At 40.4% G+C, this 15,589-nt stretch overlaps 1 protein-coding gene across 12 annotated transcripts in view; it reads right to left on the bottom strand.

The window, feature by feature from the left end:
- The window catches only part of RALGPS1 (Ral GEF with PH domain and SH3 binding motif 1), a 303,143-nt gene that overhangs the window by 157,939 nt on the left and 129,615 nt on the right, over positions 1-15,589 (bottom strand). For all 12 annotated transcript variants that reach the window (XM_019970864.2, XM_019970862.2, XM_019970867.2 and 9 more), the window contains exon 9: positions 4,442-4,568. In XM_019970864.2, the coding sequence (XP_019826423.1) occupies positions 4,442-4,568 (127 nt within the window). The remainder of the gene's footprint in view (positions 1-4,441; positions 4,569-15,589) is intronic.

The following is a 15,589-nucleotide window of genomic DNA, read 5'->3' as shown; positions in this document are numbered from 1 at the left end:
CCTGCTTACTCACTGGGCCATGGTGAGCGTTCACTGAGTTGATGCATTAAAGCACCTAGCCAAGTGCCAGGCGCAGAGGAAGCAGGGGATCAACAGCAATTCTAGTGATCATTTTATGAGAGAGAAGAGGCCATCCTTAACCCTGGAGCACCTGTGCTAGTTAAACCAGGGGTTGCCCCCACCCTAATGCCACCAACCCATTTTCAGATCGATCAGCCTCAGGCAAGGCGGGAATGGGCTTGGCAGCTGGGCATGCCCAACCATCTACATATCTGAGATGGTGATTCACCCCCATGGTCACCTAGGTGGAAGGATACTAAGTTTACAGCAAGCTATAAGATGAGAACAAAGAAAGGATAAGAAAGTGTAAAAGAAAAGAATGATAATTCAATAACATTGCTTAAGTCTAAACACACGGAAAGACTTTTACTCCCCTACTAAAAGGCAAGATCTCTCATACTGGGCCCAGCTAAATATGATTTCTGGAGGAGGGCATGGCAACCCACTCCAGTGTTCTTGCCTGGAGAATCCCACGGACAGAAGAGCCTGGCGGGCTGCAGTCCACGTGGTCACAAAGTGTCGGACACGACTGAGCAACTAAGCACAGACAAGCACACACAAATATGATTTTCAAGGATCACACTTAAGACAAGACAACTTAAAATATCAAAATGAAAAATACAGTCAAAGATTTATAAAATGAATGCAAAGGAAAAATAAATCAGATTTCACAGAATCAACATCGATGAAATAAAAGCAAATAACAAATGGAATCAAGATCATTTTGTATGGGACCCTTCATAACAAATCTGCAACTGTTAAAAACATCTATTCAGTCATTGATATCCACATGGGATTGGCTCCAGGACCTCTGCAGATACTCAAATCCAGGGATGCTCAAGTCCCTTATGTAAAATGCCATAGAATTTGCATACAACCTACGCACACCCTCCCCTATACTTTAAATCATCTCTGGGTTACTTATAATACTTAATACGATGTAAATGCTATGTAAATAGTTGCCAGCATATGGCAAATTCAAACTTTGCTTTTTGGAACTTTGTGGATTTCTTTTTTCAAATATTTTCAGCTCAGGGTTGGCTGAATCCATGAATGCAGAACCCAGGGGTATGGAGGGCCAACTGTATACAAAATAAAGTAAGGCAGAAACTATTAGAAATGTAAAGTGACTCTAACATATATTTCTGTTCCTGATCGACCAGGTTGTCAAAAATGAAAATCTGAATGTTATAATGTAATTATAAGAGTAACTTGTGAGATTACATCTTCTCCAGCACCCATGAAACATTTACACAAATTGATCTTATATTAAACCACAAGATAAATATCAACATATTTTTAAAAACCTCAAAAGCATATGGGTCATATACTAAAACCAACATTGAAAAAATTAGAAGACTGTTCTTAAAAAGCAAAGCCCTTCATAGTGGTGTTATCCACAGTAACGCAAAAGTGAAACAACTCATACGTCCCTCAAATGATGAACAGATAAATAAAATGTGGTGGGGCTCCACTGGTGACTCAGTGGTAAAGAATCCACCTGCCAATGCAGGAGACACGGGTTCGATCCCTGGTCCGGGAAGATCCCACGTGCTGCAGAGCACCTAAGCGCATGGCCACAACTACTGAGCAGGTGCTCCAGAGTCCATGCTCTGAGACAAGAAAAGCGGCTGCAGTGAGAAGCCCGTGTACTGCAACCAGAGAGTAGCCCCGTTCTCTGCAGCTAGAGAAAAACCCACATGGCAACAAAGACCCAGCACAGCCAGAAATAAAATCAATAAAGTTTTAAAGAATAAAACGTGGAGCATCCATTCAGTGGAATACTATTTGGCAATAAGAAGGAATGAAACACTGATTATGCTCTAACATGGATGAACCTTGAAAACATAACACTCAGGGAAAGAAGCCAGTCATAAAAGACCACATTGTACAATTCAATTCATATGAAATGTCCCAAATAAGCAAATCTACGAGGCCAGAAAGTACATTAGCAGTTGTCTAGGGCTGAAGGTGAGGGGGTGGAAGGGAGGTGGCTAGAGGAAAAGGAGTGACTAGAAACAGGTTTGGGGTTTCTCTTTGGGGTGATAAAGATGTTCTAAAATTGATTTTGCAGATGGTTGCAGAGCTTTGTGAATGTTCTAAAACCATTGGTTGTACACTTTAAATGGGTGACACATGAATTACAACTCAATAAAGCCATTTGAAAAAAACCAAAAACAAAAAACTCAAGCCCTTGGAAATTTAAAACATCACTACCTTAAATAACACTTGCATAAAAGAAAAATTGAAACTATAATTATTGAACACTTTTAAGACTATTGTGAGCATACTATACATTTAAACACGTAGGATACAACAAAAGCATCAATTAGAGGGAAATGTATACCAGTAACTATTTTCCAATGAAAGTGGAAAGAATAATGTATACACAAATAAGCCAATAATTTGTTTACAATAACAAAACAACTTTAAGGAAAGCAGAAGAGATGAATTGTAAGAGACAAAAGAATAAATTCCATATTTCATCAAATTTAGGATTCATCTATTACAAATTTAGGATGTCATCTATTACAAATTTAGGATGCACCATTATTTTATGTATCGTAAGGAACACTGCTGCCAATTAACCAGCATCACAGTGCTTTGTTACCACCAGTTGAAAGATGCATCCCAATTTGAGAGGTTTAAAAATGCGGAGGGAAAAGGCACATCCTAGACTGATGGAATACAGCAGATTAGAAAGCAGGAAGACAGTGGACTGATACACAAACACAGAGTCTAATCCTTAGGAAAGACCAACAGACATACCTCTGGCAAAGCAAATTAAAAAAAAGAAAGAGAAAATGAAAATGCACGCTATTAGGAATGCAAAGCAAATATAACCCCATATACACGGGAGGTTAAAATGTATAAGCGGTTACACAAAACTTTTCAGTCAAAACAAACTGAGGAAAAACTTTATGCTAATCATTTTTAAAACTTGGATCAAATGAACAATTTTCTACTAAAGTTTAATTTTCCAAATTAGTTTTAAAGGAATTTAAAAACTGAATACACAATGCTCATAGAGGACATTTAAAAGTTGTCAAAAATGTTATCTCAAAAAACTTGCACTAGATTTCTGAAAATATTAGGGGTCATATGCATAAAATCTTAATTTCCCTTGTTCTTAGTATTATTTTATATCATAAAATTAGCATAACTGTGAAAACCAAACTATAAGAAGTATTTTTCACCTGTCAAACTGGCAAAGGGAAAAAAAGGAATGATAAAGGAAAAAAAGCACATGAAGACACAAAGCATTTGTGCACATGCGGAAAATAGGCAATTTCTTTGCCCTCTAATGTGAACATAAATTGTTACAACCTCTACGGAGAGCGTTTTGAAAATATATATGAAAAGGCATAAAATTTCACATCAAGTTTTGACCCAATAATCACACTTTCAGGAATCTCTTAGAAGATAATAATCATAATTACACATAGGAAATTTATCCAACAGGGATGGCCACTGCAGAATTTTAATAGCAAAAATGTAGAGACAATTTATATGTAATTATTAGAGAGCAGATTTCAGTTGGACAAATCCAAGTGGGACTGAGTCACAGTATAGAAATGCAGGTAATAACATTAAATGTTCACAATAGAGTAAACATACAGATTTTATATGCACCCAAATGAATGAAAAGATTTGAAGCAAATAATGTTTATCTCTGGATGAGATAACAAATGATACTAATCTTCTTATCTATTCCTAATTCCTTTCAATAAACACATATTATTTTTGAATCAGTAAAATCAATAATAATTATAATAATTTCATTGAGACAAATCTTACATAATATATTATTAATGCCCAGAGAACCAGAACACAGGGGTTTGGGCCTGAGTTCCCCCAGTTCAGTCTTCCCTAGAGGCTCAGAACAGTAAAGAGTCTGCTGACAATGTGGGAGACCCAGGTTCGACCCCTGGGTCAGGAAGATCCCCTGCAAAAGGGAACAGCAACCCACTCCACTATTCTTGCCTGGAAAATCCCATGGATGGAGGAGCCTGGGGGCCCCCATCCATGGGGTCGCAGAGTCGGATGCGACTGAGCAACTGACACACTCCCCCAGTTCAGAAGGATGGGGATAGACCAGTAAGAGTCTCGTGATCCTTCTGAGCTATAGGCTGCGGAGGCTTGGGATTCACTGGGCATCTGTATCAGCAGCAGAATATCCCTTGTTCCAGGACCCTCCTCAGGAAGTCCCCATTCTCAGGGAGTCCCAACAGCCTGTTCTAACCTGAAGAGCCAACCAATCACCTTTTTATCCATGACCCATGCTGCTTTGTGGAACTTTCTCAACTAGAAACTGTAAAAACATCTCATGTAGCACTGAGTAGGTTTCTTAAAAAAACAATAATCCTATTCAGACTCCTACCTAGATAGGGAATACTGGGAACCATCTTCAGGCTTCGGATATATTCCCGAGTCCGCTTGTAATTATCTTCTTTGGACATCAGGTAGTCCAGTTTCTCAAAGGTGGTCTTGTCTTTTCGATTCAAAAGCTGGTGGAAGAAAAAAAGAGTATGAGAGAGAAGGCAAAAAAACTAGAAGAAGCTAAAGAGAAAGGATAACTGTGAACAAAAACTAAAAGGAAACGTGCTAAATGGTATGTCTGTGGTCTGCGGAATCCTGGGTGCAACTAAGCATTGTAAGAAGCTGTGTCTTGTGGAGATGAAACGTTTCACAGCTCAACTTGGTCATTTTTCATAAAACCTTACACTTAGAAGGAACCCTCCAGAGCTACCGAGTCCATTGTTCTGTCCGAGACTAGAATCCTCTGCATAATGACCAACACCATGGTGCACAGACCCCACAACAACGAGGAGCTCAGAGAGTAAAGCAAATTCCTCAAGGTCACCCAGAGCTATTTCACAGCCCCATTATGTCTCTCTCCCTGGGTCCACAACTTCTTACTCCTCCTCAACATCTCTGCCATTACTGAAGGCCCCCTCAAAATGTCACCCACTTTGCCTGCACATTCTGTGCACCTAGCCAGGCCATCTCTCCAATCAGGGCTATCTCCTCCAGATCCCCTGTGGTCCATGGCTGTGTCTTATTTACACTGGCGACAGTGTTTTAGTCAAAATAACCTACACCTTTTTTCTACATGCTGTCATCTAAGGGGTGATTTAGTTACGCAACTAAAGGATAAGCAGATACCCACAGCCCAGAGATTAGAGAAGTAAGATCTTTTATGACTGAGATCTCTGGTATGTAAAGCTGGTCACCAGTTAAAGGATGGCTCTGTGTTCATAAGGAGGCTTCCTGGAAGAAAGGAATAGAAACTGAATCCTGGTTCTCCAGACCTGATGCTGTGGTCATCCCGCAAGTTCTACATCAAGGCCCAGTGCCAGAAAATGGCAATGAGGCTCCTTGAATAAAATGGCTTTGAGGAAAGGAATCTAGGCCGAGAGCAGGCTTGAAAAGAGGATATGGGAAAGGGTCAGTGGAGAGGGTTGGCTCTGGCACAGCACGTGGCTGACGTTGGAAACCCCCAAGTTTAGCTTCCAGGGCCAGTGCCTCTGGGATCTGAGATCCATGGCTGAGCCCAGGAGCATAAGTGGAGAGGGACCCTAGGCCAGGAGCATCCTTGGTGAAGTGTGGTTTTGAGACCCCATGGTCTGTGCAAGGACCAGGACCAGCCACCCTGCCACATCCATTAGACTAACGTAGGCCAGTGGCCAACAGTTTCATCATACAGCAGAGAGAAGGAGAGCAGTACTCCCCAGCATCAGGGGAAGCCAGCCTTTCGAACTGAAGCGGCCTTTTGGGTTCCTGGGACCCAAGTCTGCAAATCCCAGGCTGAGGCCATGTCTGGTGCATCGGGGAACTCAGGCTGCCTTGGCTAATTCCTTGATCCTCAGCCTCTGGAGTCACAGAGGATGCAGCTGTGCAACAGCCCAGCTGAGCAGTGACAGCTTAAGGACTTCAGAGAGGAGAGGCAAAAGAAAAAGCTGAAAGGACGTCCCCAGTAATGAAGAAGTTGGAGAATAAACAGTGAGGTTTTTTTTTTTTCATTGAGAAATTCAGGACACATCAGGGGATGCTACACAGATGTGAGGAACAACGGCTGCTTAACCAGCTTGTTAATTTAAGGCTGTTATTCATCATATTAGCAAACGGACAGGAAATAACGCCATCATCTCCCATTTGCTGTCTGTAAAGCACCAAAACATACAACTCATCTGATCTTTACAAAGCCCAGGGACGAAGATGGAGCCAGGATGACTGCCGCTATTTCAGGTTCATAATCACAAGGATTAAGTGACTTGTCAGAGCACCCTTGGGGAACTTGATTCAGTAGAGGAGAGACATGTATATTACAGCAACATGGTAAGTAAGTAAGTAGAGATAAGAACTCAGACCAACAGTAGGTAAATTATGGGCAAGGGAAGCATCAAGGGAAGATATAAAGAGAGAAGCATTTGAAATGAATGTTTAAGGATAAGAAAGTCAGTAAATAAACAACATATACCCAGAACAGAACCAGATCCTCTAGTTGTGAATGGCCCCATTGTAAAGCTGAGCAGGCCCCTCACCCTCTTGGCTGGGAGGTCATCTCTTTATTAATACAACCTAGAAGCCCAATGAATCCTGTGGCAGTCACCCATGTTCATCCAGCAGTTCAACAAATCCCTATGTCGTCCTCATACACACTGCCGCTGAGCCAAACTGGAGCCTAAGTCTGCCTCCACTGGGTCTCTGGACCCAGCTGAGGGGTTGCCCATGTCCCCTGGCACGTCTGGCCTATCTGCCTAGACTGTCAAGTACCTCGATGCATGGCACCACAGAGCTGATCAGGGGGTCATCTGTGTCCTGACATGGACACGAGGCCAACATGATCACAGTCCTGGAGGATGTCCCTAAAGATCACCCTGCAGACTGACCTCCAACCAACAACTGGAGTTCTTTAGTGGAGTGGGCCGACCAAAGGCAGCCACATTTGCACACTTCCCAAATTTAAAACCAGGCTTCTCCAGACCACACCTGCCTCTGTTAACCTTGTGTCTGTCTGCACACATACTTCCTACGCAACCTCCACCCCACCTACACACACACATTCGGAATGGCCGGGTCTAGTTAACTTCACTCATCTGCTCCATTCTGTGGCCACAAATGAGATTCAGGATGGCATCAGATTTCTCAGCGGGAATGCACAGGATGTTAGAAGACATGAAAAAGAACATCTATCTCCCAAGTAATATGCATACTATTTGAGAACTTCCCCTAGCAAAATGAAAGAATAAACCAAGGACAGGAGGATACGGGATGTAGGAAACAGTGGATCCAAACTAGCAGTAGTAAAGGGAGAGGACAGATGAGCAGCAAGGCTAAAGAAAGGCTGGTCTACATCCTTCCACCCCAGAAGAGGCCTCCAGAGAGAGAGAAGACTCGACAGAAAACCCAATGGGATAGCACATTGGTGGGGTGGAGGAAGGGAATGGACATAATTTATTATGTATAATAAAAATAAAATTAAATAAAATAATTTAAAGATTTTATGTACAATATACATAAGGCCTGGTAAGATTTTATATAGTATTACATATGTTTATATGTGTATTTTACGTATACATATAAAATATCTGGTAGATAAGCAGTAGCTAGAGTAAGAATTTTTCCTTAAAAGGGGATTAGAAATGCCAGGGAAACAAAGGGATATTCCAGAAAGAACATGTTATTCACACTTAACCACTTAAGTATGGAGGAGCCATTTATGGAAAACCATACTTACACATTCCTAATAATTAAAACAAGAACACTCATTTAACTAAAGTGATGTAATTATGGTAACATGAGTGTTTTTGAAGAATGAGGGAAGACGGTTTAGGAAAACTAAACCAACATCCATCTTACAAAGAAGTCACCATATACTGTCCAAAGTGAGTGGATCGAGAAATTGCAGCAAAAACACATCGATGGAAACATGGCAGAAACCATCAGAAGAAACTGCTAAATAACTGAGTGTTTGCCTCTAGGGAGTGACTGGGTTATGCAGAGATGGACAAAGGAGTGTTAGCTGCTTCACTCAGCCTTTCAGTATGTAGTGATTTTTAAAATTCATGCACACGTATTATGCTGAAAAATTATTTTAAGATTTAATTTTTTAATATAGGGTTTGTTTATTCAAAAAGAACAGCATTTACTTGTTCTAAACTTTTATTACAAGTAGTGCCATAAACTGAAAACCTCATATGCATTGAGGGTCCTTTAGATTTTAGAGTTTACAGGAAGCCTCAGGAAGAAACCATCAGAACTACATGCAAGAAAACAACTTATCTGCTTACCTGAGTCAAACAGACACTAAAAGCATTCACATTCAGGAAAGGAGAAACAAGATTAAACAACATACAGGAAATACTCACTAAATACAATAGGCAACTGTACTTCTAGTAAATTTTAGAAGTGCTGGGCCACCCTGAGATTTTTTCCTTCCATAACATTTATTATAATTGTGACTACTTAAACGATGACATCTGTGCTTCACTCAGCAAAGGATGACTCCCATGAAGGCTGTGACCATGCTGGTTATATTCATTCCACAATACCCTGCATCTATTATGGTTCCTGACACAGAGAAAACACTGCCTAAAAATCTGTTGAATAAAAAAAAGAATAAGAAAACTAACGACAACTTAAAAATTCAATTCTTTGGAAATTTTTGAATATTCCAATAATTCTTGAGTAAAAGAATAAATAAAAGCGAGGGTAATGAACTATTTATAAACCAGAAACATAAAGCACATACAGATCATGATATGTTAAACTATGTGATGAGGTCAAAAGTGTACTGAGAGGGAAAAAATGCATGGTTTTTAATTCATATAACTAAACAATATGAATATAAATAAGCTTAACACTCAACTCAAAAAGCTATGGAAATTCGAGGGAGGGGTGAAGTAGGAGAAATTGATTAATATAGATAAAATCAGAAACCATGTTTAAAACATACAATATAAAACTAAACACTAAAACTATAGACATGATAACTAAACCCAAGAGCTAAATTTTATTAATAGCAATAAAACAGGCAAAACCTCTATGAAGTAAGGCAAAATGAAAAAATATACATTAAGATTGAGAAATGGGCGTAGCTACGTATAGAAAGTGAATTAAAATTACAAGGTAAAAATAAATCCCAGCCTTTTGATTTTAAATAATTTACATGGTGACAAACATCTGCTGCAAGGGATAAATGGCACATCTCAACCACGGGTTAAAAGCCAGGATGATCACGGATCTTGGTCAGATGCCTGAAGAAGTGCGTTGCTTTTGGAAATGCCCCTTATCATGCTGCTAGAGAGCCTGTATGTGGCACTTATATTTGACTAATGATGAAAAATTCCCCTCTTCTGGTAAGTAGGCTCCGTGGAATAAAAAAAAAGTCCTCCAAATCCTCTTTATGAGGACGTTGGTAGCTTGTTCCCTTGTCTTGAGAGAAACAGTTCTTGATACGTGGAAATGTTTTTCAACAAAGAACGTGTTGCTCCAAATATGTTAAAACTGGCTCAAAATCCTACTTCAATTCCAGTGTCTACTGTTGGTATGGAAAGAATTTTTAGTGCTGTGGATAATCTATGGATCAATGGATTCAACAGACTGAAGATGCAATGAGAAAGGAATGAAACAAGGGCACTTCAAAAGAGTAATTCTTAAATTCTTCAGATATGAACTACTGGCTTCTGAAAAACAAACTATAAAGCCATATAACTAATGTAAAATAGCAGATGCAATGGAGACTATTATAAGTAATGTGAGGGAAAACTGTGACTCTGAAATTTAATATGTGTTCTAGCAAGCTATCCATATCTGTCTTTGACTAAGGCTATTTTAAATTCTGTACAAATAGATGTTAACCTGTAGAAAATGTAGTAATGCAAATAATTCCAGTCCATATAAAGGCAACTGATGTCCCATAGTATCCCACTGATCATCATTCTGGGAATACTAATTTTCTATCCATTTTAAAGATGATTTCAGCATTCTTCAACTGACCATAAAGTATTCTCAGTTCTCTTGAAATAAAGTTGGCTTAAAACTCAGCATTCAGAAAACTAAGATCATGGCATCTGGTCCCATCACTTCACAGCAAATAGATGGGGAAACAGTGGAAACAGTGACAGACTTTATTTTGGGGGGATCCAAAATCACTGTGGATGGTGACTGCAGTCATGAAATTAAAAGATGCTTGCTTTGTGGCTCAGCTGGTAAAGAATCCGCCTGCAATGAGGAAGACCTGGGTTTGATCCCTGGGTTGGGAAGATCCCCTGGAGAAGGGAAAGGCTACCTACTCCAGTATTCTGGTCTAGAGAGTTCCACAGACTGTATGGTCCATGGGGGTCACAAAAAGTCAGACACGACTGAGCGACTTTCACTTTCACTTCACTCCTTGGAAGAAAAGTTATGACCAACCAGACAGCATAGTAAAAAGCAGAGACGTTACTTTGCCAACAAAGATCCATCTAGTCAAAGCTATGGTTTTTCCAGTAGTCATGTATGGATGTGAGAGTTGGGACTATAAGGAAAGCTGAGCGCTGAAGAAGTGATGCTTTTGAACTGTGGTGTTGGAGAAGACTCTTGAGAATTCCTTGGACTGCAAGGAGATCCAACCAGTCCATCCTAAAGGAAGTCAGGCCTGAGCATTCATTGGGAGGACTGATGCTGAAACTCCAATACTTTGGCCACCTGATGCGAAGAACTGATTCATTTGAAAAGACCCTGATGCTGGGAAAGGTTGAAGGTGGGAGGAGAAGGGGACAACAGAGGACGAGATGGTTGGATGGTATCACTGACTCAATGGACATGAATTTGAGTAAACTCCAGGAGTTGGTAATGGACAGGGAGGCCTGGAATGCTGCAGTCCATGGGGTCGCAAAGAGTCGGACACGACTGAGTGACTGAACTGAACTGAATATCTTACTGAATCTCTCACTAATTAATAAGTTAAAATAAAATATTTGACAAATAATCATTTTATACTTGTATAAGTCATTATTTTATCTTTTAAAAAAACAATTCTTTGACAGTTTATATGCACATATACATAAATACATGCAAACATAAATACACAATGTATAATCTTGTAGATCAACTTTAATCACGTTTCCAGTAATTTTGCTAAGTTTTAAATAAATTATGCTCATGGCAACCCCAAGAGACATTCCCAAAAAGCCCAAGAGTAGAGCCAGGAGGATGACCTTGGTCCTTGAATGGAAGTTTGCCAAGGGTCCATCCTGGGTCCAGAGCTGGTCTGCATGGCTGAGCCATGGAAAGGGCTGGCTAAGGCATGGGAGAGTCAGAAGCACTATGAGAGGGCTCTGGAAGGAGAGAACAAACTCCATTATGGGAAGGAGGAACCAGGAAAAGGTGATCCTGGAAATTAGTCTTGCTGGGCTTCAACTAGCAGAGATGAGGCTGGAGAGGCCCCAGAGGCCAAAGAAAGTATGAGCAGTGGGCTGGCAGTGGGAACACACAGCGATGCTCAAGGGAGCAGCAGTTTGGCAGAACTGTAGGCAGGTGTTGCCTTGGACAAGACTGGGAAGGTAAGAGAGAGATGGAAACTCACCATTTGGCAAAGTATGCTTTTGACTAGGTCATTTTGGATACCGTGGACATGTGATGGCCAATTTGACAGCTTATTCTCCTTTTCCAGATCTTTCAACTCAACTTGCCAACAGGGTGCAAATCACAAGCGGCTAAGCATGAACAGTTGAATACTAATCAAAGGGGAAAGAATGAGTTGATTGTGGCTGTGTTTGAGCAGGAAATTCCGCTAGCCAGCTCTTGCGTCTCTTCCGCACGTGACCTGGGGCTCTGGGTTGCTATGTTGCTGGTGGCAATAGATGCTCCACTGGCCACAGCTGAAAGGTTTATGATTTGTTTTTCAGGGCAAGGAAGTAGGTGTGAAGTAGGTATGAAAACTTTTGGTATTTGCTGCCATTGCCAAAATGCTTCTATTATGTCCTCTGCACCCTGCAAGAATCTCCCTACCCAAAGGTTCTCCTCAAATGCCTCATTCCCAAATGCAAGTTGTCCTGAGAAACACCCACTGGAACACACCAAAATCCCTCTATCACCTAAGCTCAGTATCTTCCCTAACTCGAAGGGATCACTGAAACCTAGAGTTAAAAATCCAAATGACAGCTAAAACTTAACTGAAAATATTCATTATTATAAAACTAGAAGTAGTGTAGTAGTGTGCATGCTCTGTCATGTCTGACTCTTTGCCACCCCATGGACTGGAGTCTACTAGGCTCCTGTGTCCATGGGATTTTCCAGGCTGGAATACTGGAGTGGGTTGCCAGTTCCTCCTCCAGGGGAACTATCCAAGCCAGGGATCTGTTATATCTCCTGCACTGGCAGGCAGATTCTTTACCACTGGCGCCACCTGAGAAGTATTGTTCAGTTCAGTCGCTCAGTAGTGTCTAATTCTTTGCAACCCCATGGACTGCAGTGTGCCAGGCCTCCCTGTCCATCACCAACTCCCAGAGTTTACTCAAACTCATGTCCATTAAGTTGGTGATGCCATCCAAACATCTCATCCTCTGTTGTCCCCTTCTCCTCCTGCCTTCAATCTTTCCCAGCATCAGGGTCTTTTCAAATGAGTCAGTTCTTCGCATCAGGTGGCCGAAGTATTGGAGTTTCAGCTTCAGCATCCGTCCTTCCAATGAATATGCAGATGACATCACCCTTATGGTAGAAAGTGAAGAAGAACTAAAGAGCCTCTTGATGAAAGTGAAAGAGGAGAGTGAAAAAGTTGGCTTAAAGCTCAACATTCAGAAAACTAAGGTCATGGCATCTGGTCCCGTCACTTCATGGCAAATAGAAGGGGAAACAGTGGAAACAGTGACAGACTTTATTTTTGGGGGCTCCAAAATCACTGCAGATGGTGACTGCAGTCATGAAATTAAAAGATGCTTATTCCTTGGAAGGAAAGTTATGACCAACCTAGACAGCATATTAAAAAGCAGAGACATTACTTTGCCAACAAAGGTCTGTCTAGTCAAGGCTGTAGTCATGTATGGATGTGAGAACTGGACTATAAAGAAAGCTGAGCACCAAAGAATTGATGCTTTTGAACTGTGGTGCTGGAGAAGACTCTTGAGAGTCCCTTGGACTGCACGGAGATCCAACCAGTCCATCCTAAAGGAAATCAGTCCTGAATATTCATTGAAGAAGTAGTGCAATGAAAATTAAAATGATGGATTAAAAAGAGCAACATCAAAATTGTTACAACATACATCAAAAGGAATAAAATACCCAGGAATAAACACATCTGAGGAGGCAAAACACCTGTGGTCTGAAAACTGTAAGACACTGATTAAAGAAATTGAAGATAATACAAAGAGATGGAAAGGCATACCGTGTTCTTGGATTGGAAGAATCAATACTTAAAATGACCATACTACCCAAGGAAATCTAAAGATTCAATGCAATATCTATCAAATTGCCAGTGGTATTTGTCACAGAATCAGAGCAAAAATTTTTTTAATTTGTATGGAAGCAAAGAAGACCCTAAATAGGCAAAACAATTTTGAGAAAGAAGACCAAAGCTGGAGGAATTATGCTCCCTGACTATTGACTACACTACAAGGCTACAGTAATGAAAACAGTGTGGTACGGGCACAAAACAGACATATATGTCAATGGAAAAGGATAGAAAGCCCAGAAATAAATCCACACACTTATGGCCAATCAATCAACCTACAACAAATGAGGCAAGACTACACAAAAGAGAAAAGACAGTCTCTTCAATAAGCAGTACTGGGAAAGTTGGACAGCTACATGTAAGAAAATGAAATTAGAACATTCTCTAACACCATATACAAAAATAAATTCAAAATGGATTAAAGACCTAAATGTAAGACCAGATACTATAAAACTCCTAGAGGAAAACCTAGGCAGAACACACGTTGACATAAATCATAGCAATATATTTTTAGATTCATCTCCTAGAGTAATGAAAACAAAAATAAACAAATGGGACTTAATTGAACTTGAAGCTTCTGCACAGCACAGGAAACCATAAACAAAATAAAAAGACAATCTATGAACTCAGAGAAAATGTTTGCAAACAATATGACCAACAAGGGATTAATTTCCAAAATACAAAAACAGCTCATACAGCTTAATACCAAAAAAAAAAAAAAAAAAATGAACAACCCAATCAAAAAATGGACAGAAAACCTAAATAGACATTTCTCCAAAGAGGACATACCAATGGCCAACAAGCACATGAAAAGATGCTCAACGGCACTAATTATCGGAGAAATGCAAACCAAACTACAACGAGATATCACCTCAAACCAGTCAGGATGGTCATCACCAAAAAGTCTACCAATAACTAATTTGTAGAGAAATAATAAATTTGCTGGAGAGGGTGTGGCAAGAAGGAAACCCTCCTACACTGTCGGTGGGAATGCAAATTGGTACAGCCACTATGGAGAATAGTACAGGGACACTCCTTAAAAAAATAAAATTAGAGTTGTCATATGATCCATCAATCCCAGTCCTGGGCATACACCCAGAAAAAAACTCTAATTTGAAAAGATACATGCACCCCCATGTTCATAGCAGCACTATCTACAATTGCGGAGACGTGGAAGCAACCTAAGAATCCATCGACAGATGAATGGACAGAGAATATGTGGTACATATGTACACTGGGATACTACTCCGCCATAAAAAGAATGAAATAATGCCATCTCCAGCAACATGGATGAACCTAGAGATTATCACAGTAAGTGAAGCAAGTCAGCCAGAGAAAGACAATTATCCTATGATATCCCTCATATTTGGCACCTAAAAAGTTGATACAAATGAATTTATTTCCAAAACAGAAAGAGACTCACAGACACAGAAAACAAATTCATGGTTACCAAAGGGGATAGAGGTGGTGGGGAGAGGGGGAGAAAAAAAGAAAAAGTCTCATGCAATTTTATGTTAACTTGTTCACTAATTATACAATAAAATTGCTGGAATACTTTCTTAAGAAAAAAAAAGAAAAACACGGTTACATCAGAGCATCCTGCTCTGGAGCAGTGGTGGGTAGAGACCACCCCCCACCCAAAGGATGGGGGGTTGCTAAAAACTGTCTTTAATCAGGCAAGTGAAAACACCAGAGCTGTGTCGTAGGACGATCACTCCATGAATGAACAGCATGAGAAAGGGAGTGAGATGAGAAGCAAGGGAACCACTAGAAGATGATGATGTTATCAGGTTATAAATCAGAGGACCTGGCTTACAGGGATGGTGGTCTCTGCCAGTCTATTTGAAAACAGTCAAAGAAAAGTTGAAAATAATAATAAAAGCAGCAGCAGCAGCTAATACTTATCTAGCCCTTACTGTGTGCCAGGCATAGTTCGAAACATTTTTTTCATATATTTACTCATTTAACCCTCACCATAAGAGGCAGGTCCAAGGCTGGCTGAGCCTGGGAGTCTGATTCAAGAGTCTACACTCCTAACCTCCACAGGACACTACCCCTCATTTCTTGGTCATGTGGGCTGAGAGCCAAGAACTA

Source organism: Bos indicus, chromosome 11, assembly GCF_029378745.1.
Source record: "Bos indicus isolate NIAB-ARS_2022 breed Sahiwal x Tharparkar chromosome 11, NIAB-ARS_B.indTharparkar_mat_pri_1.0, whole genome shotgun sequence".
Taxonomy (NCBI): Eukaryota; Metazoa; Chordata; class Mammalia; order Artiodactyla; family Bovidae; genus Bos; species Bos indicus.
This window is presented reverse-complemented; position numbering and strand designations above follow the sequence as displayed.